This window comes from Dermatophagoides pteronyssinus, unplaced genomic scaffold (genome assembly GCF_027571235.1).
Source record: "Dermatophagoides pteronyssinus isolate colony J.1.1.1.1 unplaced genomic scaffold, Derpt_VIB-CSIC_2022.12 sq0002, whole genome shotgun sequence".
Lineage (NCBI taxonomy): Eukaryota > Metazoa > Arthropoda > Arachnida > Sarcoptiformes > Pyroglyphidae > Dermatophagoides > Dermatophagoides pteronyssinus.
The window spans coordinates 2,385,253-2,409,317 of record NW_027461526.1 but is presented as its reverse complement, the minus strand read 5'-3'; the positions used below and the strand labels follow the sequence as shown (position 1 = coordinate 2,409,317).

At 30.9% G+C, this 24,065-nt stretch overlaps 7 protein-coding genes across 11 annotated transcripts; 4 read left to right on the top strand and 3 right to left on the bottom strand.

Annotated features, from left to right (window-relative positions):
- Window positions 1-59: 59 nt before the first annotated feature.
- On the bottom strand, window positions 60-4,825 carry Hcf (Host cell factor). The gene is made up of 4 exons (XM_027350176.2): window positions 4,497-4,825; window positions 4,045-4,354; window positions 898-3,987; window positions 60-823 (listed from the first exon to the last, which is right to left on the bottom strand). Exons 1-4 carry the CDS (start codon window positions 4,666-4,668, stop codon window positions 799-801), a joined length of 3,597 nt encoding a protein of 1,198 aa, XP_027205977.2. The 5' UTR covers window positions 4,669-4,825; the 3' UTR covers window positions 60-798.
- Window positions 4,826-5,036: 211 nt separating this feature from the next.
- On the bottom strand, window positions 5,037-5,695 carry RpS18 (ribosomal protein S18). Its single transcript, XM_027338157.2, has one exon. The coding sequence runs from the start codon at window positions 5,579-5,581 to the stop codon at window positions 5,120-5,122; it is 462 nt and encodes a 153-aa protein (XP_027193958.1). The 5' UTR covers window positions 5,582-5,695; the 3' UTR covers window positions 5,037-5,119.
- Window positions 5,696-6,019: 324 nt separating this feature from the next.
- Window positions 6,020-8,826, top strand: LOC113790526 (host cell factor 2-like). The gene is made up of 2 exons (XM_027340207.2): window positions 6,020-6,257; window positions 6,328-8,826. Exons 1-2 carry the CDS (start codon window positions 6,059-6,061, stop codon window positions 8,589-8,591), a joined length of 2,463 nt encoding a protein of 820 aa, XP_027196008.2. The 5' UTR covers window positions 6,020-6,058; the 3' UTR covers window positions 8,592-8,826.
- A 680-nt stretch (window positions 8,827-9,506) lies between these two features.
- LOC113799776 (equilibrative nucleobase transporter 1-like) lies at window positions 9,507-14,195 on the top strand. Of its 4 annotated transcripts, none has more exons than XM_027350482.2 (6): window positions 9,507-9,874; window positions 11,093-11,759; window positions 11,819-11,973; window positions 12,070-12,116; window positions 12,735-13,900; window positions 13,959-14,195. In XM_027350482.2, exons 2-6 carry the CDS (start codon window positions 11,121-11,123, stop codon window positions 14,085-14,087), a joined length of 2,136 nt encoding a protein of 711 aa, XP_027206283.2. In that variant the 5' UTR covers window positions 9,507-9,874; window positions 11,093-11,120; the 3' UTR covers window positions 14,088-14,195. The 4 variants fall into 4 exon arrangements, with proteins under 4 accessions (XP_027206283.2, XP_027206275.2, XP_075680722.1 ...); XM_027350474.2 differs by having other exon boundaries at window positions 11,037-11,759; XM_075824607.1 differs by lacking the exon at window positions 9,507-9,874 and adding an exon at window positions 9,970-9,984.
- Window positions 14,070-15,468, bottom strand: LOC113788399 (uncharacterized). The gene has a single exon (XM_027337857.2). It carries the CDS (start codon window positions 15,332-15,334, stop codon window positions 14,138-14,140), a length of 1,197 nt encoding a protein of 398 aa, XP_027193658.2. The 5' UTR covers window positions 15,335-15,468; the 3' UTR covers window positions 14,070-14,137.
- Window positions 15,469-15,854: 386 nt separating this feature from the next.
- LOC142646256 (uncharacterized) lies at window positions 15,855-19,668 on the top strand. The gene is made up of 3 exons (XM_075824647.1): window positions 15,855-16,119; window positions 16,189-16,940; window positions 19,398-19,668. Exons 2-3 carry the CDS (start codon window positions 16,934-16,936, stop codon window positions 19,586-19,588), a joined length of 198 nt encoding a protein of 65 aa, XP_075680762.1. The 5' UTR covers window positions 15,855-16,119; window positions 16,189-16,933; the 3' UTR covers window positions 19,589-19,668.
- stmA (Protein EFR3 homolog stmA) lies at window positions 18,521-24,037 on the top strand. 2 transcript variants are annotated; one of them, XM_075824636.1, is made up of 7 exons: window positions 18,521-18,551; window positions 20,977-21,056; window positions 21,121-21,396; window positions 21,461-23,240; window positions 23,300-23,388; window positions 23,452-23,607; window positions 23,666-24,037. In XM_075824636.1, the coding sequence occupies exons 1-7, from the start codon at window positions 18,536-18,538 to the stop codon at window positions 23,960-23,962; spliced, it is 2,694 nt and encodes an 897-aa protein (XP_075680751.1). In that variant the 5' UTR covers window positions 18,521-18,535; the 3' UTR covers window positions 23,963-24,037. The 2 variants fall into 2 exon arrangements, with proteins under 2 accessions (XP_075680751.1, XP_027206123.2); XM_027350322.2 differs by lacking the exon at window positions 18,521-18,551 and adding an exon at window positions 20,375-20,654.
- The last annotated feature ends 28 nt before the right edge of the window (window positions 24,038-24,065 follow it).

Below are 24,065 nucleotides of genomic sequence, written 5' to 3'. Positions count from 1 at the left end.
GGTCAACAATCATTCAATCAAAATTTATAATAATCCATCGGTCAAAGAATTTCATGTTGTGAAGAAAATAAAAGTATGGTTTAATGATTACATCTTATTGATTCGAATACATATGTGTCACAAGATAATATGAACATTCAAATAAACTAACAAAGCGTTTAGTAATTTTTATGGTTTGGCCAAATGTGAATTTGCAATGCATAAAATAAAAAAAAATAGATGATAATGTAGAATGTTTATATCAATGTCGACGTTTGAATGAAAAGATAGGATCCAAAATTTAAAAGTATAGTTTTAATGTGTGCATATATTATAATAATCAATATTCCAGATGATAAAATAAATTGTATTGAAATTGAATTATGTCAATTGAGAAAACAAAATGGGAACGTGAGCACGCACATCTTTTAAAAAAGACATGAATCAAATGTTGAAAAATTAACGGCGTTAAAATTTTGCTCGAAATTTCACTTTATTTTTTGCCAGTTGCAAATCAAACATTTCCTCTCAATGTCTGTTACTATTTATATATGATGATTACGAAAACAAATGTGCTGATGACAATTGTTGATGATGATGGCCGAATTTTTAACCAAAACAAATAATTTTATGGATCGGATGACGAAGAATTAGTTTATATAGAGGCGCAAGAACAAATTGAAATGTCTTGTCATTTTCTTGAATTGAATATATTTACAATAGAAATTTCTGTTAGAATCCTTCCTATTAACCAGGACAAGCCAGATGATCGAAAATGTTTGCAGTCGTAAATCGATGTTGTTTACAATACCAGAATCATTACATTTTACTTTTTTTATTGTTTCTATAAATAAAAAAAAAATAGATGGAAAAATGAAACAAGTGAAATTCAGATTAGAAACTGACGGTAATACTTACGAAGCGAAATCATTATTCTGAGAAAATGATCGTTTATTAGCCAATGCAGATGATGTTCCAGCTGAAGATGAGGATCCCGGTGATTGGTATGTTTCCTGTAGCCACCTAACCTGCGTAGCAGGCCCATATCCTTTTTCATTTTTAGCCGCAATACGGAAAATGATGGCTGGTTTTGAGGCCTCTTGATCGATGTAGGCATCGATCAAAACACGACTCGGTATCATTGCTTCTGTTTGTGGTCCGCAATATACTTTGGCAAATGCAAAAGGGGATGGATTGAATGATGATGAATCACCACTTGTAGGAGGTGGCAGAACAGTTTTGACACCCAAATAAACTGTATATTCAGTTATATCTTTTGATGCTGATGGAGGTATAGCCCAGGAAATATGAGCACCATCTAAACTTTTGGTTATTTTAATAGATGTTGGAGCAGGTGGAAATCCTGGAAAGCATGTTTTGAATGCGATAGCAGGACTCCAAGGTCCACGACCATAGAGATTAACAGCGGCCACACGAATTCGATATGATGTACCCGGTTCAAGATAGACGCGGGAAAATTTTGCATACTGTGGACAGGATTTTGAATCAAAATCTAACTCGGCATCATATTTGATCGAATCATCATTAGGCATCAAAAAATTCGTAATCGAACAGCTATTCGTTTTGAATATACCAACATCATACCATTTATCTTGTTGTTGCTCCGGTTTATGAGACGTCAACTTCGAAGATTGTTGCAGATGATGATTGTCATTACTATTAATCGCAACATTTGACGGACGGTGAATAGTCGTTGCGTTTTCAGTCCTCTTATTTGCGGTTAAACCTAATGTTGTGACAATAGTTGGTTTGGCAATCGCGGGTGTGATAGTTGTAGCAGCAGCTGTAGTTGTCATGGTTGACGTAGTCGTGGTTGTGACGATCGACGAGGGTGTTAATTCGCTGGTTTCCATTCTGTTAGTTTTTGGTTTTTGATCATCAGCCATTTTCGGGTCATGATCAAAAGATGGTTTCTGGTCTTCGTCCGCTGAGGTGGAAATTTCATTTTTTGGTTCTTCATCTTCAGGACCATCACTTTGAGGGATTTTTGTAGCCGTCACAACTGTATTGATCGGTTGGGCGATTGTAGTAGCAGTCGTAGTAGTTAATATAGTTGATCCAGTTGTCGATATTGTTGGCTGGGTGGATTGTACTAACACTACACGATTATTGTTAGATTGAATCAAACGAATTGAATTTGATTGCAAATGGCTGCCAGAAATGACCAATTTGGATGCGCCACCTTGTACTGTTTGATTACGGATGGCAGATACCGGAATTTTAATTGATTTGTTCAATACCATAGGAGTGGAGCATGAAGTTTGTGCATTACTAGATGTACCAGTCTGAGGTGCAATGACTAATTGTTGTCCAGATCTAGATGAGTTTGGTAATACGATCATTTTAACATTTGTTGGTGTATTAATAATCTTGGCTTGCTGTGTATTCGTTGTGTTTGTCGATAAATTCGAAGATGCAGAATCTGTGGTAGTTAAAGTTGTGGCCGAAGATGATGTTGAAGCTACTGATACAGTAACCGGTTTGGATGGATTTTGTGTTATAATTTTAACAATCTGCTGCTGTCCTTGTCCGGTAACACCAGTGTTGGGAATTTTTCCCACGAAACGTAATGTACCATTTGATGATTTAGCTAGCGATATTAACTGTGATGTCTGTATCGCACCTCCCGCATTACCTGTTATGAAAATCTGTTTAGTACCAGACTGAACTGATGATGTCGTAATGAAACGAATTTGTTGAGGTGTCGTAGCCGTTGATGTACTGGCCGAAGGTGTTAATTTAATACCAGTTGTAGGAGATGATGATGTAGTCGGATGAAGTTGTACGGCGGCAGGCGTTACAATTCGAATGTTACTTGCAGTTGAAACGGCCGATGTTTTTGTTGTTATACGTGGGGTTGCCGCTGCAGCAGCAGCCAATGCTGCCATACCGGACATTGTTGTCGGTGTTGGTACGGTCGTGGTACTAGAAGCTGTAACAATCTGTGCATTTTGTCCTAGATTAGAAACCGTAGCTTGTGTCTTTGGAATTGTATAAACTTTGATTGGAGATGCAGTAGATGTATTTGACAAAAGAGTTGAATTTGTTAACAATTGAACAGCAGCAGCAGCACCTGGCGCCTGAGGATTTATCCCTGCAATTGATACAGCTGTGGGAGTGACTGCAGCAGGAGTTACCGCAGCGGCAACAGGTGTTGTCGACAATGTGCTTGGAATGGATGCTGGTAATGGATTTGTAGCTGGTGGAAGCATAGGCTTTTTCATCGAAGCTGTCGATCCAATTGGTGGTGTCTGCTGATCGGGTGATTCGATTTTCTGTATCTGTACAATGTAGCAATCGGCGTTAGCAACCGATCCCCAAGTAATTTCGAAAGTTGATGTTGTTGCTTTAACCAATTGTATTCGAACAGGAGCCGATGGTTTTTCCGTTTCCAGATACCATAGATCACGACAACAAACCTGATTGTTCCATGCTTTTCTGTAGCCATCGCGACCTGACCAAATAAAAAGCCTTGAACCAATGGCTACAGCTGAATGGCCAGCACGAGCTCTTGGTACATTGATATCATCGCTTATTTCAGGAGAGTTAAATTCCCAATGCATAGTGTCCAAATTTAAACAGGCAAACGTGTTAGTACATTTCCATTCTTTTTCCTGATGATGTTGACCAAGTTTTTCGGCGGATAATGTTGAATCCGTATTACAAGATACAGGTACCCAGCCACCAAATATGTACATTTTTTGATCGATTACTGTAGCCGTATGCAACGATCGTGGAAATGGTATTGAACCTGAAGGATCAACTTTACTCCATGTCATGGATGGTATATCAAGAATACAGATATCGCCTAGACGAAAACCACTCATGCCACCATAAATCAACAATTTTGGTCCAGGACCATTACGTGGTGTAAATGTTACAGCTGTGTGTGATTCACGTGGTGTTGGAGGTTCACCACTACAATTTGGCATATCCCACTGATAAACCGAATTTTTCAACTCTAATACATATAGATCGTTCAGGTATCTAAAGAATATAAGAATTAAAATATAAGAATTAACCAGACAAGTCAAGATATCTTACTTAGGCATGTTTTGTTTGGGATTGTCACTATCATTGGCCAGTCCACCGAATAGAAAAATTTTATTACCAACAATGGTAAATGAATGCCCAAGTCGAGCGCGTGGTGGTTCAACATTCTTAGACGTACGTGCTCTAATTTTTTTCCATTCCCATGTGGCCACTTTTAATTCATACAAATCATTCGAATATCTTCCATATTCAACCATACCGCCAAAAATAAATACTCGATTTCCATCGGTGGTGATTCCATAAGCAGCACAACCAGGTGGTATATCGCCTTTCAATGCTGGAATAAACCATTGATTGGTAGCTATGATTGAAAAAACAAATATTTTAGTATTTTTAAGGAATGAAATGAAACCTCCATTAATTAAAATAGATGTCTCTGCTCATTTTTTTAATTGATCGAAATCGATATTCTGATTTAAGGAACACAGAAAATCAAAACTTACAAGTCTTGTATATATGTAATTCGTCAACGATTCCTTCATTACCACCGCCAAATACAATCATCATATCTTTGACATTAACGGCTCGATGCCCATGTCGTGGTTTTGGACTAATACCTCCCGGCGATTCTACTTTACACCATTTGGATAATAGTGAATCTTTTAGCGAGGACATTTCGGAATCCTCGAATAATTTTATAGCCAGTTTTTTTTTATTTTTGTTGAAATAATTGAAAATGATAATTACAAATATAAAAATAAATATATGACAAAATTATAACTTTCAACACTCGAATAGATCATGGTACAAACAACACAAACACCAATAAACAAGGCGTGGCCAACGCTTGATTCCAAATCTCGACCATCGTTTTTGTTAGCGATATATCGTACAAACATATCGATATTAACAATCGATAATTTTTACCGAATTCGAGCAAATTGATAAATTTTACTTCAATTTTATAAAACAGAACACAATTTAATGCCAATTAAAAATAAAAACTACTGGATGTAATAAAAAAAATAGAAAAAAAAAAGAAATCTCATTTCAACAGAATTGTTTTTATTTTTTGATAATCAAAAAAAAAAATGAAATGAAAGCGATACAAATTGTCATTTAGAAATTAGTTCTTCTTTTTACTGACACCAACAGTTCGACCACGTCGACCGGTTGTTTTGGTATGTTGACCACGTACACGTAGGCCCCAATAATGTCGAAGACCACGATGAGCGCGAATCTTTTTCAATCGTTCCAAATCCTCACGTAATTTAGTATCCAAATTGTTCGATGTAACTTGTGAATATTTACCATCACGAATATCTTTCTGTCGATTAAGAAACCAGTTAGGAATTTTAAATTGTCGTGGATTTGAAATGATGGTGATTAAACGTTCAACTTCTTCTTCGGACAATTCACCAGCACGTTTATTCAAATCGACATCAGCTTTTTTGCAAACAATGTTGGAAAATCGTCGGCCAATACCTTTAATCGAAGTCAACGCAAACATTACTTTGCGATTACCATCAATATTCGTGTTCATAACACGAAGAATGTGTTGGAACCGTTCGGGAATAATCAAAGACATCTTAAAAATTCAATTTTTTCGGATCAAGTCAATAGCTTAAACACGCACAGACAGACACAGAAAAGAAGAGGAAGTACGACTGGACAGCAGTGTGCACAATGCTTGCCACACATGCCAACAAACACACACAATCGATGTTTTCACTATCGATATCAATAATGAAAATTTGAGCCGCATTTTTTTGTACGTATTTTACGATTTGGACATTCTAATTTTTCTTGTTTTCGATCGAATTTCAGAATAAAATTATCGGATTAAAACCGTCTTGATCTTCTTTAAGAAAAATTATTTTTGGTTAATTTTAAAATTAGGGAAAAAAATTTGAGAATGATTAAGATGGTTAGCGATTTCTCGAGGTTGCAAAATTGGAAATAAACGATGGCCACGCCTTCATGAAAATAGTATCCATTGTATGCGCGCATTTTTAAAGCGATAAGAGTGTGATGAATTCTTTGCATATATACAGACCAATGACCAATGTATAATGCTTTTCAATGTTCGATCAAAATGTCCGTGCAAAAAAATATAATTTTCAAATGGCGCAAAATTGAAAATTCTTCTGGCCATTCGCCGAAAGCTCGACATGGGCATCGCGCGATTACCATCAAGAATATGATGCTAATATTCGGCGGTGGCAATGATGGCATTATCGATGAATTTCATGTTTATATGCCCTGTAAATATATTTTGATTGGATATAGATTGTTTATTTTATTTTATTTTCGAAACATTTCTTCTGTGAACAGATGAAAATAAGTGGATATGGCCTAAGATGACGGGCGATATACCACTGGGTGTTGCCGCTTTTGGAATGACAAATAATGTCACTAATGTTTTTTTATTCGGTGGAATGTTAGAGTTTGGGCGATATTCTGCATCATTATACGAATTGAAACTGAACAATTGGGAATGGAAAAAAATCATACCTTTTGTGGAAAAAAATCAGGAGTCGCCTTGTGCACGACTTGGCCATTCATTTGTTATGCATACATCTGGACAACAGATTTTTCTCTTCGGTGGAATGTTTAATCAAAATGAAGATGATCCGCTTAATCATAATCCTAAATATTTAAATGATCTTTACGTTCTAGACATTGGTAAAGGTTCGAGCAATTATAAATGGTCGATTCCGGTAACTAAAGGCCATTCGCCTAGTCCAAGAGAATCACATACAGCAATCATGCACAAACATCAAACGACTGGTCATGATTGGATGCTCATATACGGTGGTATGGATAATAATCGCTTAGGCGATGTCTGGATTTTGGACCTAAACACAATGTCATGGAGTTCGCCACAAATCACTGGTATTGCACCAGCACCTCGTTCATTGCATACAGCCAATGTTGTTAACAACCAAATGTATATATTTGGTGGTTGGACTTTAATGGACAAGTCAATTAACAATCCTACAGATTCAACAGATTCAGAATCCAACAAAATGAAAGAATGTTGGAAATGTTCGAATACATTGGCTATATTGAATCTGGATCATTTAAATTGGATAACACCGAAGATTGATGAAAGTGATGTTAGTGATTCAATTCCAAAGCCTCGAGCTGGCCATTCATCAACCCTTATTGGCTCACGGCTTTATATATGGTCAGGTCGAGATGGCTATCGAAAATCTTGGAATAATCAAGTTTGTTGTCGTGATCTTTGGTATGTTGATCTGGATGTTCCGACATCACCAAAAAATCTTCAATTAATAAAATCAACATTTGATTCGCTTTTATTGACTGTCGATCCTGATATAAATACTGAACGTTATTTGGTTCAAATTAAACGTATTTCACAGGTCGCTCATAAAACACAATCGATTCCAAACATTAAGCAATCTCCTTTATTGCCGCAATCAATAGCGACAGCAACATCCTCATCAAATCAGCAACCTACAAATCATCCAATAACTACATCTACAAATCAAGTTGTCATTGGGAAAAAAATTGTCGTCAAAATTTTTGATAAGAAAAATGGAAAATTCACTGAAACACCGGTAGAATGTTTTCCCGAAATTAAACAAGTTCTGGAACGTAATAATGGAAAAATAACTCCTCAGGAATTATTAGTTATGGTCAAAAATCATCTTGCATCAAAAAATACAGCTAATTCCACAACAACAGCAGCAGCGACAGCTTCGACCTCAACCTCTGCTTCAGTCAATACAAATAAATCATCGACAACAACAACATTGTTACCAACACCTCTACCTCCTACTTCTTCTTTATCATCCACAAACAATATGAATACCAAAATTGATGAAAACGAAAATCGACGAGATTCGATTGATAAAACTAAGTCACTGGAAACGACAAAGATTCCTCAAAGCGATGGACCCGATGATAGTGAAATGCCTAATACTTTAACAACATCCACTACGCCCGTCATTGAGGAAATTTGGCACGATGTTGGTTTATTTCGCAAACCATCGTTTAATATTGAACATTATTTTGTGCCAAAAAATCCCGAAAAACTAACAACTCATAATCGTGTTGACAAAGAATATGATTCAACCCAATTCAAACAAGTAAAATTAGAACCGGCTACTCGCTATAAAATTCGTGTAGCTGGTTTCAATGCACAAGGATTAGGGTCATGGTGTGAAGGACCGATACTTGGTCATTTTCAAACCTGTGCCGCACATTTGCCACCTGCTCCAAGTAATGTACAAATTTATCGTGTATCAGAAGGAATACATATATCATGGCATAATTCGACCTCATCAAACTCATCAAATGAAATTATTGAACAATCTGTGTTCATGGCTGTTGATAAGGAAAAAGTACCGAACAAAAACGAACTACAAGATCAACCATTTTTAAAAGTTTATGAAGGTAAACAGAATCATTGTATTATTAGCGAACAATTGATTAAAATGGCAAATATTCAATCTGAACCAAAACCGGCCATTATATTTCGAATCGCTTCACAAAATCGACATGGTTATGGTCCAGGAACACAAATACGTTGGCTTTTTGAAGAATTAGGCATACCGGAAACATTGACTTAAAATATGGCCATGTAGATGGTTCAAAAAAAAATGACAATGATAATGAACGAATATTGTGTCTTGTCACCGAATTTGATTTCCTCATAATTCATGGTTATGTTAGTTTTTAGTTTCTGTTTTTTGATGAAAAAAATTGTACATTTCAAAATCAATTTAATCGAAATTGTCATTGCTATTTTTTGTGTGATAAACCTATTTGTAATTAATAATGAAAATAAATCCTTCAAAAACATCATGTCAAAGCAAAATTTTAAAAAAATGAAACGGAACAAATCCAATTTCAAGATCATAATTGATCTGATCAATAATGTAACTAAAAAAAAATATCAAATACATTGAAAAATGTCTTGGCCATCCATCTATCAACATGATTAATTTTTCTTCTTACGATTTTTATTCGTAACATACAAGTAACAGTGGGATTTTTTTCTATTTATTTCAAATTCATCCTTTTTTTCTAAACTTTATTGAAATAATGTTGTTGCATAAAAAAATATGAAATGATGATAATTAAGTCTGTCAATGGGTAATTTTGGTTGTAATTAGTATTTGGTAGGAAAAAACATCAAATATAAATGGTTAAATTAAATTATCCTGTTATACCGACCCTCTGTGTTTATTCAAATAAAACCAATCATTATTATTATCACTAATTACGATCATATAATGAAATTGAACAATACAAGATTGTCTTCAGGCGAATTTGTTTTCAATTTCATTCATATAATTTCGATACCATCGATTAATCGACCATTATTAATCTCCTAACTGTTTTTTTTTTTGTCAATTTTTCGAATCATTTTTGACTGTTTAGACAATTTTCAATAATTGTCATCAATTTTTATTATTATTTGACAAAAGACGGTAGAAAAAAATTGTCAAAAAAAAATGAAATAAGTAAATAAAAACATTAGCACAGCATCATTATCAAGTTTGATGATGATGATTATCTTTACAATTAGATTTTTTTTTCTTTGTCATTTTGATGATTTTTCATTTTCATTTATTCATTCATTTATTTTCAAAAAAATAATCTTCAATAAAAAATCAATGTCAAATTTATGGTCGATAAATGAGACAATAACCATTTAGTTGTTTTTTTTTCATTTTATTTTATTTGTTGATTGAATGATTCGGTTGATGACGACAGCCATCCATTCAAGCCAAGCCAAGCCAAGCCGACAACCGTATTGGTAATATAAAACGACAATAATCAATCATCGATGACAAACGAACAAACAAAAAAAAGGTCAACCTATCCATCCATCAAATGAAACATTAAGGTATTAAAAAATGTGGTCTTTTAGTAATTCTGTGTTTTTATGATCACTAGATCAAATGAAAATAAATTGTTATTTCATTGTCCATCAAATTAAACAGAAATTTTTTTTTGGTAAGCATTTCCTATATCCAAGGCTAAATAAACCGATTCTTTATCAATGATCATCAATGACTTTTTTAATTTGTTAAAATTTGATTATTTTATTTGTTTGTTTCACATAGACATAAATCACATAATAAAAACATTTATGCAAATTTTTTCCATAAATATTTTTCATTTAATTTTTTTTTCATTCGCCTACAATGACCACCTACCCATCTGCTAAATGTTCAGTTGAATCATTCAATATAATTCTATTCTTTTCTTATTAAATTTAGTATCTATTCAAATTCACCAGAATTATCTGGAAGAAAAGCAACGAATAAAAAATTTTCAAGGCAAAATTATTGGTAAATTATATAGCTGACCGGCTTTATAATTAAAATGAATGAATAGAATGATAGTCACAACCAGATAATTTCAAAATCAAGAAAAAAAATTTCATGAAAGATTTTCATTCACTATCTATGCAAGATTATTATGAGAATCGTATACGAAATGTTACTTTTCAAGAAAAGAAAAAAAATTGAGAGAAAATCAATGTGAAAAAAGGATGGACTTTCTCTTTTTAGATTTGTTTTTTCTGTTAGAGAATGAAAACATTATTGCAAATTATTATGTATTTTCCTAACAATTCTAATTGATTTATTCCATAGTTACCAGTAATTTTTATGGTTTTTGTTGTTGTACGTGTACAGATCATGAATGGAATACAACGATATTAGCAACCGAAATAAATGCTTAGGGTACCACCAAATAATTGGCTTTTGTCGGTGTGTACGTGTGTCTGCATGTTTGATTAATTTTTTTCAATTTTCAATTTTTGAAAAAAATTGTCCCAAATATTTTCGATCAATGTTAATGATTCATCTGTATTGGTGATGTTTAAATCAAATGGAATTTTTTTTCCTGAAATTTTTTTACCTCGATCTATATCATTATTCTCTGTGTGTGTGTTTGTTGTTTTTCTCCACAAAAAAATTCTTCTTGAATTATTATCAATCGATAAGGTAAAAAATATTGATATGATTTGTTTTGTTTTGTTTTATTTTTTCTGAATTTAGTTTGTGTTCAAAGAAAAAAGAAAAGAAAAGAAACTAAATTTTTTTTCTCCAAAAAGATTGATTCGATAAATAATTCTGTTAAAAATGTATGAATCTGAATGGAAACGATTTTTAGTTGTTGTTTTTGGCCTATTAGAAATTCTTATATTTAGTGGTACGATACTTGGCTGGACATCATTAAAATTGATGCTTAAAAATGAAGGCATCTATGATTATCTTTGTAATGATATCAATAATAATTCTTCTACAACAAAAACAATCCCATCATCATCGTCGGTCATTATCGATAAAGATAATGATGATAATGATGAAATGTTAATGACATCCGAATCAAATAAGCAAAATATTCTGCCATTCACTAATAGTGCCATACCGATCAATCCAAAATCATTTTCATCTACATCATCAACAATCAGACGATTACCAAAAAATTTTACATTAAAAGTGAATTTTACATTAATCAATAATGATTCATACAACAATAATGTTAATAATACTGATAATGGTAATGATGATCAAACGGTTATAGTCATACCGTTTGAGACACAGGGTACTTATAATCATAGTTTTATCTATCAACTATTAAATGATTCATCATTAATATTAAAATCTAATGGTAATGATAATTTTGGTGACATTAAACTGGTAACTGATCCTTCAAAAACAAAATCCACATTTGAAAATTATCTGGATTTATATTTACGAGAAAATTTCCAACCATCGGTATGATTTGATTTTAATTTTATAATTTTCAATTTATTCGAATTATGTTGTGAGATTAGTTATCATCGACAATAATGAATCAGGGTTGTAAACAACAAGAAGTAACACTTAATCTTGCCTTTTCGATTGGATCATTCTGTATGGGTGCAGCTGCATTTATATGGGGATTTTTACTTGAAAAATTAGGCTTAAAAACCGTACGACTAATTATCAAGTAAGTTTTTCTTTTGGCCAAAGTTTTTTTTACTAATCGAAAAAATATTCAATATTTTTTAAAATGATATTTTACATATTTTTTTCCTGATAATAGTGCCATGTTTGCATTAGGTGCATTTATTCTTTGTTTCATTGCCAGAGGTAAGTCATAAACATAGGTAAACCGGACATTTTAAGATTTTTTTTACGATTAACAATCTGATTGAATTTCGGCGACAACAGCAATATCAACAACAAAAAACATTTGAACAAAAAAGATTAAATTTCCCTCAAATATTTCAAACTTATTGGAGCTTGTCAGTTTAATTACACATTATACGAAAATAGAAATAGAAAAAAAAGATTCAATGTTAATTGTGAATAATGATCATTATGAGATGCATGCAATACATGCAAGCATGCATGCATGCATGTATGTTTGCGTCGATAAAGGCAATGACTTTCAACTTCAATTTTTTCCAGTTAGACCAGGAAAACGAAAAATTTATGAAAGATAAATCAATGAGAATAGTCATCTTCTATAGCGATTTTTTGTTTTGGTGGCAAGGTCTGTTCGTATAAGTTTCAATCACCTTATGATGATATTTTATAAATGTTAAGGTCAATATATTGAAGGATAATTAAATAATGTGCGTGTGACATATGAATATAAGATTTTTTGGATTGTTTTCGTTTCCAGATGATTTATTCTATGTATAATTTTTTTATTTGTTTGTTTGAAAATATTTTATTTATCATTATCATTATCGATATTTAAAGGAAGAGATTGGCTACTATTTCCTGCTTTATTAATAATGTCGTTGAGCGGTGTACCGATTCGCATAGCTAATATGCAGATATCAAATCTTTATCCATCAAAACGATCGACAATTATATCGATTTATTCGGGTGCATTTAGTGCATCATCAATTATATATGTTATCCTACAATATATTTATGATAATAGTGGCAGGAATTTTTTCTGGATACAATTGATTTTGGTTGTCCTAAGTTTGTTAACCATACCGTTCACATTGTTTGTATTACCTAGCGATAAGGTTCGAGAACCGGATAATAATAATAATAATAAGAAAAATAACAATCCAATTTCGAATGATGATTTTACAAAATCTCATCAACAAAATAAAGCCACATATTATCCTGCCAATATTGATGGTCTTTTATTTTCGAATAAAAAATCATCCTCATCTGAAGAAATTAAGCCATCCATTCAGCTACAGAATTTCAAAACAATCGGATCGCCTACATTGATGCGAAAAAAGGTGAATAATGGTTTTGTAAATGATGCATTTGAACCAGATAATCAATCGATTGAAAATGTAAATCAATCAACACATTCTTTGTCACCGGTGTTAAAAAAATCACCACCACTTAGGATTTCTCTTCGTACCATACCATATAATCTTCATCAGCTTTGGTTTTCATGGATGATTACCTATATGGTTATGTATGTTGGATCATTAGATTTATGGACTAAAAGAGTTACAGAAGATCGTTCAAGTCAAACATTATTTCTTAACCTTTATGGAGTTGTTCAAGTGCTTGCTTTAGTTGTATCACCTATTGCCGGTTTATTAATGGATTGGCAACTAAGTAAAACAATCAACGAAAAAGATGAATTGGAAAAACGTGTTCAACAAGCACAATCAGGATTTTGGCCATTATTTATAACATCATTTACATTGTTAATTTGTGTTTTATGCCATTATTTTGATCGTGAAGAATTCATCTATGCATCTATTGTGTTCGTTACTATTTATCGTTCATTTTTATTAGCTGTTGGTTCAGCATTCTTACGAATTCGATTTCATGCGGATCATTTTAATCAATTACTAGGCATAATGAGTTCGATTAGTGCTGTGATCTCTTTACTTCAGATACCATTATATTCATGGGAAAAAAATTCGGAATCAAACGTTATCTATGTAAGTTATATGATTCTTTTAAATTAATTAATTAATTATTTGAATTAATTTTTAAAAGGTAAATATTGTGAATACTGCAATTGCATTTGTAATCATGAGCAATCCAATCTATTTGTTAATCACGCCATTACAACGATATTTTATACGTAAAGAAAATGATCAATTGACAAAATTTTTGAATTATTAAATTTACTTGATTTTTTTTTTGAAAAAACCTTAATTTATAATTGATAATGACTATAATAATAAAAATAAAACCAATATCAATAAAATTATTATTTGAAATATTGAACAATTATTTTGTAATGCTTGATTATAATGACGGAATCGAATCGGTTGTGCATTATTATTATTGGCTACATTAATTTCTTGACATTTATTGATTAATGGATTCCATATGGACATGATCGGACATTGTTGATTTTCATTATCGATAAAAATTTCATTCGTATCTAATGTTGTAATCGAATTAAATGTAGGTGGTACCTGAGTAGGTTGATCAACAGCCATACGTGCACATTCGATTGTTGATGAATTATATCCATTACAATGGGCACAATGCTTATTTTTGAATAGAATATATTTTTTTGATTTTAAATCTTTAACAGCAACCGGTGCATAAAATATTAGACATTTTTTCATTGTATCAATAATCGATTTTGGATCTTTCATATAATTCATTTTATACCATCCAAGATTACAGGTAGAATATACTTTATTCTGTAATGGTGTTCGTTTTAATTTTTCTTTTCCAAGAATTTCCGGTGCCATCTGATGATGAATAGTCGTACAACGATGATCATCATTATTATCTTGACACATTAATCTTTGATTCCAGGCATCAGTTTCCGTATCATTATTACAAATACTACAATAAAGATTGCGATATGTTATCAATGATTTTCGACTTGTTACATGCCAATTTTTAAATTCTTTTTCCTGATCAAACAATAGATATTGTTCTATATCAGGTAATAGATAATTGTAGAATGGATCATACCATGAATGTTCACATTGTAAACGAATATATTCATTTTGTTGATAATCATTTGGACATTGATTTTTCATTAATGTAAGAAAATTAATTCTTGAACTAAATCTTACACGTACAAATGACCAATGATCAAGATTTATTTTATCAACTTCAGGTGCATCTGAACAACAATCACCAAATATATAACAATATTGATCACAATTACAAAGTTCATACCAATTTGGTAATGTTGAATTCATTTTCAATATCTGTAAATGATCATTATTTCGCTGTAATGATAAACATTTAAAATGTTCAGAACATTCGATCGATATCTGTTGTGATGATGATGATGATAATTCTTGATTTTCAGAAATATTTTCATCATCAATGGCTATTGTTGATTGAAAATGAATCAAAAATATGATCAGAATTGTTGATAAAATCCACATATTAATCATGATTATTTTGTTTGAAAAAAAATTATTAATTACATCCAGTTACAATGATGACAAATTTAATTTGGCTTCCAACGATTCAATTACATTGTTATCACAGAGACGTGTGAAATGATATTTGCTAATTGTCAAACGTCAATGATTGATTGTTAAATTGTCGTTGTTGTTTTTTTTTGTGTTTTTCCATAATTCACTGGAAAATAATTCCAACATTAATCCTTATAATCTTTTTCATTTCGGAAATCGAGACAGGAAATCAATGAAAAAAATGAATGTATTCGTTTTGTTTTTTTCTCCATACAAACTTGATTCGTATGAATTAGTAACGAGGAAAAAAAATGTCCAAAAATAATAATGTTTGAATTGATTTAAATAAATAAAGAAAATTTTTTGTTGTCATAACAAAATTTAAATTTCATTTTCTATCAAATGATCCAATAGATGGCGTACTTGTAACATGGATCTATTTATTTATTTGATATCCTAAAAACATTGAGCTTCCAATTCCAACACCAACAATTTTAAAAGATTCGAATATTCAGAGAAAAATTCTATCACAAAACATTCGAATTCAAATTCAGTTTTATTTTCATTATCAAATGAATGTGGTGAAAAGTATGCTTATTATTTTTTCACTGCAGTGCGGATCAATTTTCTTATCGCTACCGATTCTATATATTTGTTAGTGTATGTGTCTAAATTTTTCGTTGACAAATCATTATAAACTAAACGGTCAACTTGTGCTTTTGGTGGTAATTTTGTTCCATGATGCTATATTTTGGTAAAATGTTCGTTTATTTCGTTTCTCTTTTTGTGTTAACTATAGTGAATCATACATTTTTTTTTGTTATATATAGATAACTGGAAACCAGCATCTTTTCATTTATAATAATTTAGCATACTGCTCATGATTTTTGACACACTGTTTCTTTATACGATTACTGTTTTGTTTGGTTCCATTGTTGGATGCTAGATCTGGATTTTATTGTTCACTCAATTGAATCTATCTTTTTTCATCATCATCATTGATCGTCATGATAATCGATTACAATTATTTTCAGTTAAAAAACCATCCACTTGAATTATCTATCCATTCTTCTCACAAACATCATTTCCGACAGCCATCCCAACTATTCAAAGCATTTTTCTGTCATTTGTGATTTGAATACGAAACCTAAAAAAACCATTCATCCATCCAATCGTCGACCAACAAAATTTTCTTTTTTCATTTCAACTATACTATAGATATTTCGTTCGAATTTGTTTGTTGAAAAAAATCTTTTTCTAATTAACTGTGTTCAAATTAATCACATACACGTCAGATTGAATTATCAGTGAATTATCATCACAAAACCATCATCATCATCAAACTGACGATTAATAATCTACTTAAAATCATTACGAACACCAAATGACAATCGCACATTGTTTTCAAAAAAACAACAAATATTATTTAAACAATTCATTTGGTCTAAATCATTTGGCCTTCGTATATAATTTTTTTCTTCAATTTTTCAGAATATAAATCCAATTAAGATTGACAATCATCAATCAATCAACAATTGAAATTGAAAACAAAACAAAAAATTCCAAATTGCAAAAATGTCAGGTATGATTTTTTTTCATTGATCATCATTTTAAATGTTTTTTAAATTTCTTTTTGAATGGAAAATTTTAATATTTTTCTATACCCCATTCTCAAAAATATTGCCTTGAAATTATTTCAATGATAATGTTCATGTGTTATTTCTGGTTGGTTATTATCGCGTAGGTTTTTTCTTGCAAAAAATATTGTTGAATTAAGTATCAAATTAAGTATAGCTGAATTCAAATTTTTCATTCAAGGATTCTAATAGATCAACATTGTTTGTTTGGAGTAAATGAAAAAAATCACTTTTTAGTTGTCATTTTTCTCACCAGAAAACAAAATTAAAACTGTCGATTAAATTATCAAATTTTTATTTTTGCATAGAATATTGATAGACAAAGATATTTTCTTTGTAAATCTATGTCAAGTACTTGTTGGTATTATCGAACATTATACTTTTTTATGTCTTTTATATAATTTGTGATTTTGCTGACCCAGAATAAATGCATTGCAGTGTAGCCTATCTTTTTTTCATTCACTCCCTCACCTAAAGCCATGGGACCAGATGTATCCAAACTTTTAGCTGCTATAAAATTTATGATTTTGTTTTTGGTTTTGGTTTGTTTGTTCAAACACTTCAAAGACTAAAAGGTTTTCTAATTTATTTTTTAATCTTATTTTCCGCGCCTGCAATTAATTTCATTTATTGTAGTAATCGATTTTTTTAATTGGTTTTATTGTTGATGCATATTTCTTTTACTTTTTCTTTGATTGATTTATGATTATTGAGATGAGATGAATTTTTTTTTAATTTTCTATCAGCAACAATTGAAGGATTCAATATTGGGAAAAATTTTCTATTCCTCCCCCTTTGATTGATGTGTAAAAGGAAATTTTTGTTATTAATTTCTATCAGCCATTAAGCTTATAATAATAATAATTCAATTGATTTTGTCCTTGTTTTGTTTTGTTTGCTTTTTAAAATTATTATTATTATTCGGTGCCATTGATTCCATTGGTTTTTTTGGTTTGTCAAACAATTGTTTTTTTTTCTTCATCAACTATATTGTTAATCAATCGATTTATGATAACATTGACATATGATGATGAAAAATGAATTTTTTTTCTCTCATTGTTTTTATTATTTGTTTTTATTTTATTGTATTGTACGATTGAAAAAACTGCTGCTATGGCTGGTGTTTTTAACTGGGGAATCCAATCAGAAAAATAACTGGATAGATAAATTTTTTTTTGATACATAGCGCATGGCGTTTTTTTGGATTTTGTTGTTGTTCCAATGTCTGGAGTTAGTTGTTCCTTTATTGACATATTTTTACAAATGTATATGTTTGGTTGCCATATCGTTTTTGTTGTTGTTATTGTTGTTGGATTCACCATTGCTTCTATGTCAATGACGTTTCTTCTTATTTTTTCCCTTTTTGATATAATAATAATTTATGATGAATAAATCGTCTCATGTGATTCTCATTTTTTTTGATATTTCAATTTCACTTATGATTATGCTTCAACTTTTTGTATGTCTGTTATTTTTTTCATTATTATCATTAACAATTGTGTGTGTTCTGTAGTATTTAAGTTTGTCTGTTTAGCGGTTGATGAAAGTCAAATCCTGTAGGTTGTTTTTTTTTGTACTTGTGATGTCTGTGTTTGAAAGTCATGGAAATTTAAATTCTTTATCTGTTTTTTTAAATGAAGAAAATTTTTGTTCGCAATTTTTGATTCTGGATTTATAATTAATAAAAGCCTATCAACTATTTCAAGTGCCTGAAGTAGTTGTGCGTGATTGTGTTTGTAAACCAAGTTGCCTCGTTTTCATCGACGTTTTCTTCAATTTGAAAAGAAATATTTTGTCAAAGATTTTATAAAATATTATTAGAAGGCTTCATATATGAATAATTCAAAGTGATAATTTGAATGAATCTTTGTCTTTGCTCATTTTTCGCTTCATAAATATTATGATTTCATCAATAATTTCATTGATTCGATCGATACGATAACAACATTTGACCTAGGCAACGAAAAAAAACGAAAGAAAAAAACCTGTTTCACATCTTTTTTCTTTGAAAAAATCATCATATTTTTCCCCTTACATTTGATTTATCGAAGATCCATTGATATTACACATAAACCTTTTTCCATTTCAATTCAATTCCTTGTGTAATTTGAAACTACATTGATTAATTGAATTTATTTTAATATGACGATATGATTTTGATAAAATTAATAGAAAATCTTTTTTTCTCTCTTTACTTTCTTTTCTGATCTGAAATCTTTTTTCAACCTATTTGTTGACAACGATAACAAAATTCAATTTTATTAAAATACACAAAAAAAATCAATTAACGGTGTATTTTTGTTTTTAAAAAATCCTAATTGAATATTTTCCGTCAATTTGTTAATATTATATCGTTTTTGTAATTGTCAAAAAAATCAAAATAACAATGTTACCACGACCAGCATCATCGAAAAAGAATAAAGAACAATCATCATCGGATAGTACATCATCGGAAGGTGATGCGATGAGAACCAATACTTCGGCAGTTACAACGGTCATTGGACGTACAATGGCTTGTAGTAGACGGTCAATGCAAATGACCTGCTGGTTTTCCAGCATCTGTGCAACATGGCGTTATTCACAGCTACTTTGATTCAATTTCAATCAATGAAATCAAAACAAAACATAATCAAATTCAAATTCAAAAAATAAAAAACGAATTATAGCCATTGATTATTGAATATCATTGTTATTATTATATTTCATTAATTAATCTATTCAATTTCAATTGTTAAAAAACATTATTCATTCCAAAAAACAAAAAATCGATTATCTTATATATAACAAAAAAAATTAACAACCTTGGTTCATAGAGAGAAAGATAAATCTAGATTTGAATTTTTTAAAATAGCAATTTTCATCTTATGTTAACAAATATAACTAATTATCAATTGTATGTCAAACAAACGTTATGATTAATAATAATGTTACACAATATTATACAAAATATGTTAAACAGAAAACCAGAAAAAATTAATTACATTTAAATTGAAAGAAAAACTATCATTTCATTGTCCATTTTTATTGTATGCAATATATGAAAAATTCGAATTGATTGTAAATCCTGAATGATGGTTTTTGGGTTCACCTTGATACCTTGATTGATTGATTCGTTTTGATGACATCAACAAAAAAAATAATAATTTCAGTTTTCAACATTAGTAAAAAATAATTTTTGTTCTCCTCACTATTAAATTATTCAATTATTCACAATAAACAAACACTAATTTCCTTGTTGTTGTTGGCGACGACAAATCTGCAGAAAAAAGAGCCGTATTTGTTCGTATTGTTTTTTTAACTGATTTTGTTGACAATCGCAACGATTCGTTGAGTTTTTTATTTCTTAATCTTGTCACAATATTTTTGCTCACATTATATTGTTGATTACATTTTGTTTTGTATATTATTTTGACGTTTTATCTTCCTTTATCACACACTCGCACACACCACATCAACCATAATTCTGTGTTGATGTAATTCAAATTTTCCTGTTATTTTGTTGTTTTCGATTAGCGACAAACAAAAAAAAATGTCAATGGTTTGTTGTTTTAATCTGGAGAATTTATTCCAGCTTTCTAATACCGGAAATGGCAATAATGATGGAAATGCCAGTGCTGGTGTTAGTAGCGGTAGTGGATGGTTTAACCGATGTGATCAATGTAAGTCATTTCGTCGTAGAATAGTTTTTTCCCATTGAGATTCTTAATTTTTCACAATTTATATTTGTTTTTGTTATTTATTTTGTTGTTGTTATTGTTATATTCATTGCATGGATTTTTTTCAATTTGTTTTTATCATTTTGAATAAATATAATTTTTTGTATTTGTGTTATTTTCATTGATATTTTTTTTGCCTTTCCTTTTTTTGTATGTTTATTTATTTCATAATGAAATGATACGAATGAAAAATTCTTTACGAATAAATAAAATATTTCGAATGGCCAAGTTTGATTAATTGTTCTTTTTTTTTGCTTACACATAGGCTGTTGTGCTTGTTGTTGTTCACCATTCAAGCCAAGATATAAAAGACTTGTCGATACCATCTTTCCATCGAATGCTGAGGTTTTTGGTTTTTTTTCATTTTTTCTTTTTCAAAATATTTATCTCAATAATTTCTTACAAATAGGATGGCCTGGTTAAATCTAATATGGAAAAATTAATTTTTTATGCCATGTCATCACCAGATAAATTGGATAAAATTGGCGCCTATCTAGCCGAACGAATTGGTCGTGATCTTTACAGGCATCGAATTGGTTTTGTTTTCATTGCCGTTGAAGCTATGGATCAATTATTGAAAACATGTCACAATTCGCTTCATTTATTTATGGAAAGTTTTCTCAAAGTCGTACAACTAGTTTTGGAAAGTCATGATCCAGAATTACAAATTTTGGCTACACAATCGGTATAAATAAAGCTATCAATTTTCATGATTTTTATACGTTTTTTTATTACAATTTTACATTTAGTTCGTAAAATTTGCAAAAATTGAAGAAGATACACCGACTTATCATCGTAGCTATGATTTTTTTGTCTGTAAATTCGCCTCGCTTTGTCACGATAATCATCCAAATCTAGTTACTCGTAAACGTTTAAGGATGGCCGGATTGATTGGTATTAAAGGATTGATACTGAAAGCAGTCAGTGATGATATGCAAGTAAATATATGGGCTGATAACAATATGGGCAAGATAATTCCATCATTATTATTCAATATGAAAAGTAAAGATTTTGAAGATGAAACACATTTCAAAGATAGTCAGACACGTCTGTTGCCACCTGATCCGGTAAGATTTACCGAAGACGATTTCGAATCATCCACGCCCAATGACGTGGCTACCGAATGCCTACGTGAATTAATTAATCGTGCTAGTTTCGGTCATGTACATAATATTCTTAAGCCTATCATTACTCATTTTGACCTTCATCATTTTTGGGAAATGGCAGCTGATCCAACTGGTGATAATTTTGCTATTGAAACATTCAAAATTATAATGTACTCGATACAATCAAAACCAGCTGTCATACAAATTCTAATGAATCATCTGGATTGTGTGGCCAAAGGTCGTCGTGAAAAATTGGAAAATTGCAATCTAGAAAATAAAATAAAAGTACAGACTGGCATTGTCAATGTTTTGAATGAAATCATAGCCATACCAGCCGATACAATTGGTCCGTTTGTTCTTGGAATGATCAATTCACTGCTACAACATCTACATGATTCGATCAATAATATTCAAACACAATTTGTTGAAGAAGAAAAACAATTCCAGGAAGCCGTAATCAATACTTTAGGTGAATTTACAACAAATCTACCAGATTATCAGAAAATTGAAACGATGATATTCATCATTGATAAAGCACCACCAGCTTCATGTACATCAGCCACCGAACAACAATTGCAAAATATCATATTGAAAAGTTTGCTTAAAGTAACGACTAAATATAAACCAGTGAGCATGATACAAACATTCCCATCAACCCTGTTGAATCAATTACTTACACGTGCCCTATCACCGGATCCAAAAACTCGATTGACTGTGCAGAAAATTTTCCACCAATTACTTGATCGTCATAAAAATTTACCTCGCCTCATCAAACCAGTTACTATTGTTCCTCCAGAAACATTGACCATTGAGAAGGCCGACCGTTACGATATAAATTTTATGCGTAAACATGGTCATGACATTCTTGTCCACATCTATAGAAATGTTCAAATCGAATCGAATACAAAAGAAAATTTCGATAGTATTTTCACTACCATGGCGTTGATTTGTGTAGAAATGAATTCGGATGAAGTGCTCATCGATTTGCTTCGATTGACATTCGCTCTACAAGATATGGCTATCTCCAGAAATTTTAACCTATCCGATTCGCATCGATGTTTTATTCATAGTATCGCTGCCGGTTTTCTTCATCTTTTCAGTAATCTAAAAGCAATTCCAGCCATCTGTACACACGTGGAACAAGTTATTAAAACTCGTGTTGACCAAGCAAAATATTTGCTGCCTGAATATTGCCATTTGGCCGAAAATTACACAAGTGGCGAATTGTTCATTTCTGAAAACGTACATAATCAACGAGAGATTAGTAACAAATCAAAAGAGAATAGTCCTAGTAGACAGAATAGTACCGATTATTTAGTTGCTGATGAACTTTTATTCAATAAACAAGTCTTATCTGAATCACTTCAGACAACCGGCCATGATACGCTAGCATTGAACACACCCTTCCAATCGAATTGTGATGGTATGTAATTATGGATTTATTTTTTAGATTAAAATTTGATTTTTCTTTTCAATCGTTAGTTGATTCATCAATGACACGTAGTACGAGCGATTTAAATGCTATAACAGTTGAAATCGATAGTGTCAATTCTTCACCTGGAACCGTACGCGTAAGTTTTCCCTATCATTTTTATAGATTATTATTCATTTTGGTTGTCATTTTAAAATTCTAGAAATTACCTGAACAAGAGATTAATTTCACCACTTTTAAAGAGGTGTTGATAAATCCGACTCGTGATCACAAACAGGAATTACGTCACCGTATGAATCTATTAAACAATTTAAGAAATAGTAAATTTGAAAATTTAGTCGAAAATTATCCCAAATCGGTATGTTTTTTATTTTCTATTGTAATACATTTCATTTGAATTGTTCTCCTTTTTTTAGAAAAAAACCTTCCAAGAAATTCTCTTGAACACTATTGACAAATATTTTCAAATACAGGAAACAAGAGTACATCAAAATCAAATGGTACAAAATCCCAACAAACATAGCTTAGATACATTGGATCATCAAAGCATCATTCCTATTGTCAATCAATCAATGCAGCCTAATCATCTATCATTTGATGGAAATTGTCATGTTTATGATAACCCTCTTTTGTCAATATGTGACATTAGTCAGATAAATTCACGAGCACCACCATTGTTTGCTCTTAGATTTCCAAATCTTTTTGTTTATTGAAAAAATTGTTAATTAATCAATTATATGTTATAATTGTCAATTACAAATATTAACAATAAATCTTAAATAATCAAATCTATTCGAATTTTTTTTTATTAATTGT

Coding starts and splice junctions, on each gene's coding strand:
- Hcf (XM_027350176.2), bottom strand. CDS start 4,668: ATGTCCTCGCTAAAAGATTCACTATTATCCAAATGGTGTAAAGTAGAA. Junction 4,355..4,496: donor ATTACATATATACAAGACTT/GTAAGTTTTGAT, acceptor TTTCAATCATAG/CTACCAATCAATGGTTTATT. Junction 3,988..4,044: donor CCCAAACAAAACATGCCTAA/GTAAGATATCTT, acceptor TATATTCTTTAG/ATACCTGAACGATCTATATG.
- RpS18 (XM_027338157.2), bottom strand. CDS start 5,581: ATGTCTTTGATTATTCCCGAACGGTTCCAACACATTCTTCGTGTTATG.
- LOC113790526 (XM_027340207.2), top strand. CDS start 6,059: ATGTATAATGCTTTTCAATGTTCGATCAAAATGTCCGTGCAAAAAAAT. Junction 6,258..6,327: donor ATTTCATGTTTATATGCCCT/GTAAATATATTT, acceptor TTCTGTGAACAG/ATGAAAATAAGTGGATATGG.
- LOC113799776 (XM_027350482.2), top strand. CDS start 11,121: ATGTATGAATCTGAATGGAAACGATTTTTAGTTGTTGTTTTTGGCCTA. Junction 12,117..12,734: donor TCTTTGTTTCATTGCCAGAG/GTAAGTCATAAA, acceptor CGATATTTAAAG/GAAGAGATTGGCTACTATTT. Junction 13,901..13,958: donor CGGAATCAAACGTTATCTAT/GTAAGTTATATG, acceptor AATTTTTAAAAG/GTAAATATTGTGAATACTGC.
- LOC113788399 (XM_027337857.2), bottom strand. CDS start 15,334: ATGATTAATATGTGGATTTTATCAACAATTCTGATCATATTTTTGATT.
- stmA (XM_027350322.2), top strand. CDS start 20,525: ATGTCAATGGTTTGTTGTTTTAATCTGGAGAATTTATTCCAGCTTTCT. Junction 20,655..20,976: donor GTTTAACCGATGTGATCAAT/GTAAGTCATTTC, acceptor GCTTACACATAG/GCTGTTGTGCTTGTTGTTGT. Junction 21,057..21,120: donor TCTTTCCATCGAATGCTGAG/GTTTTTGGTTTT, acceptor TCTTACAAATAG/GATGGCCTGGTTAAATCTAA.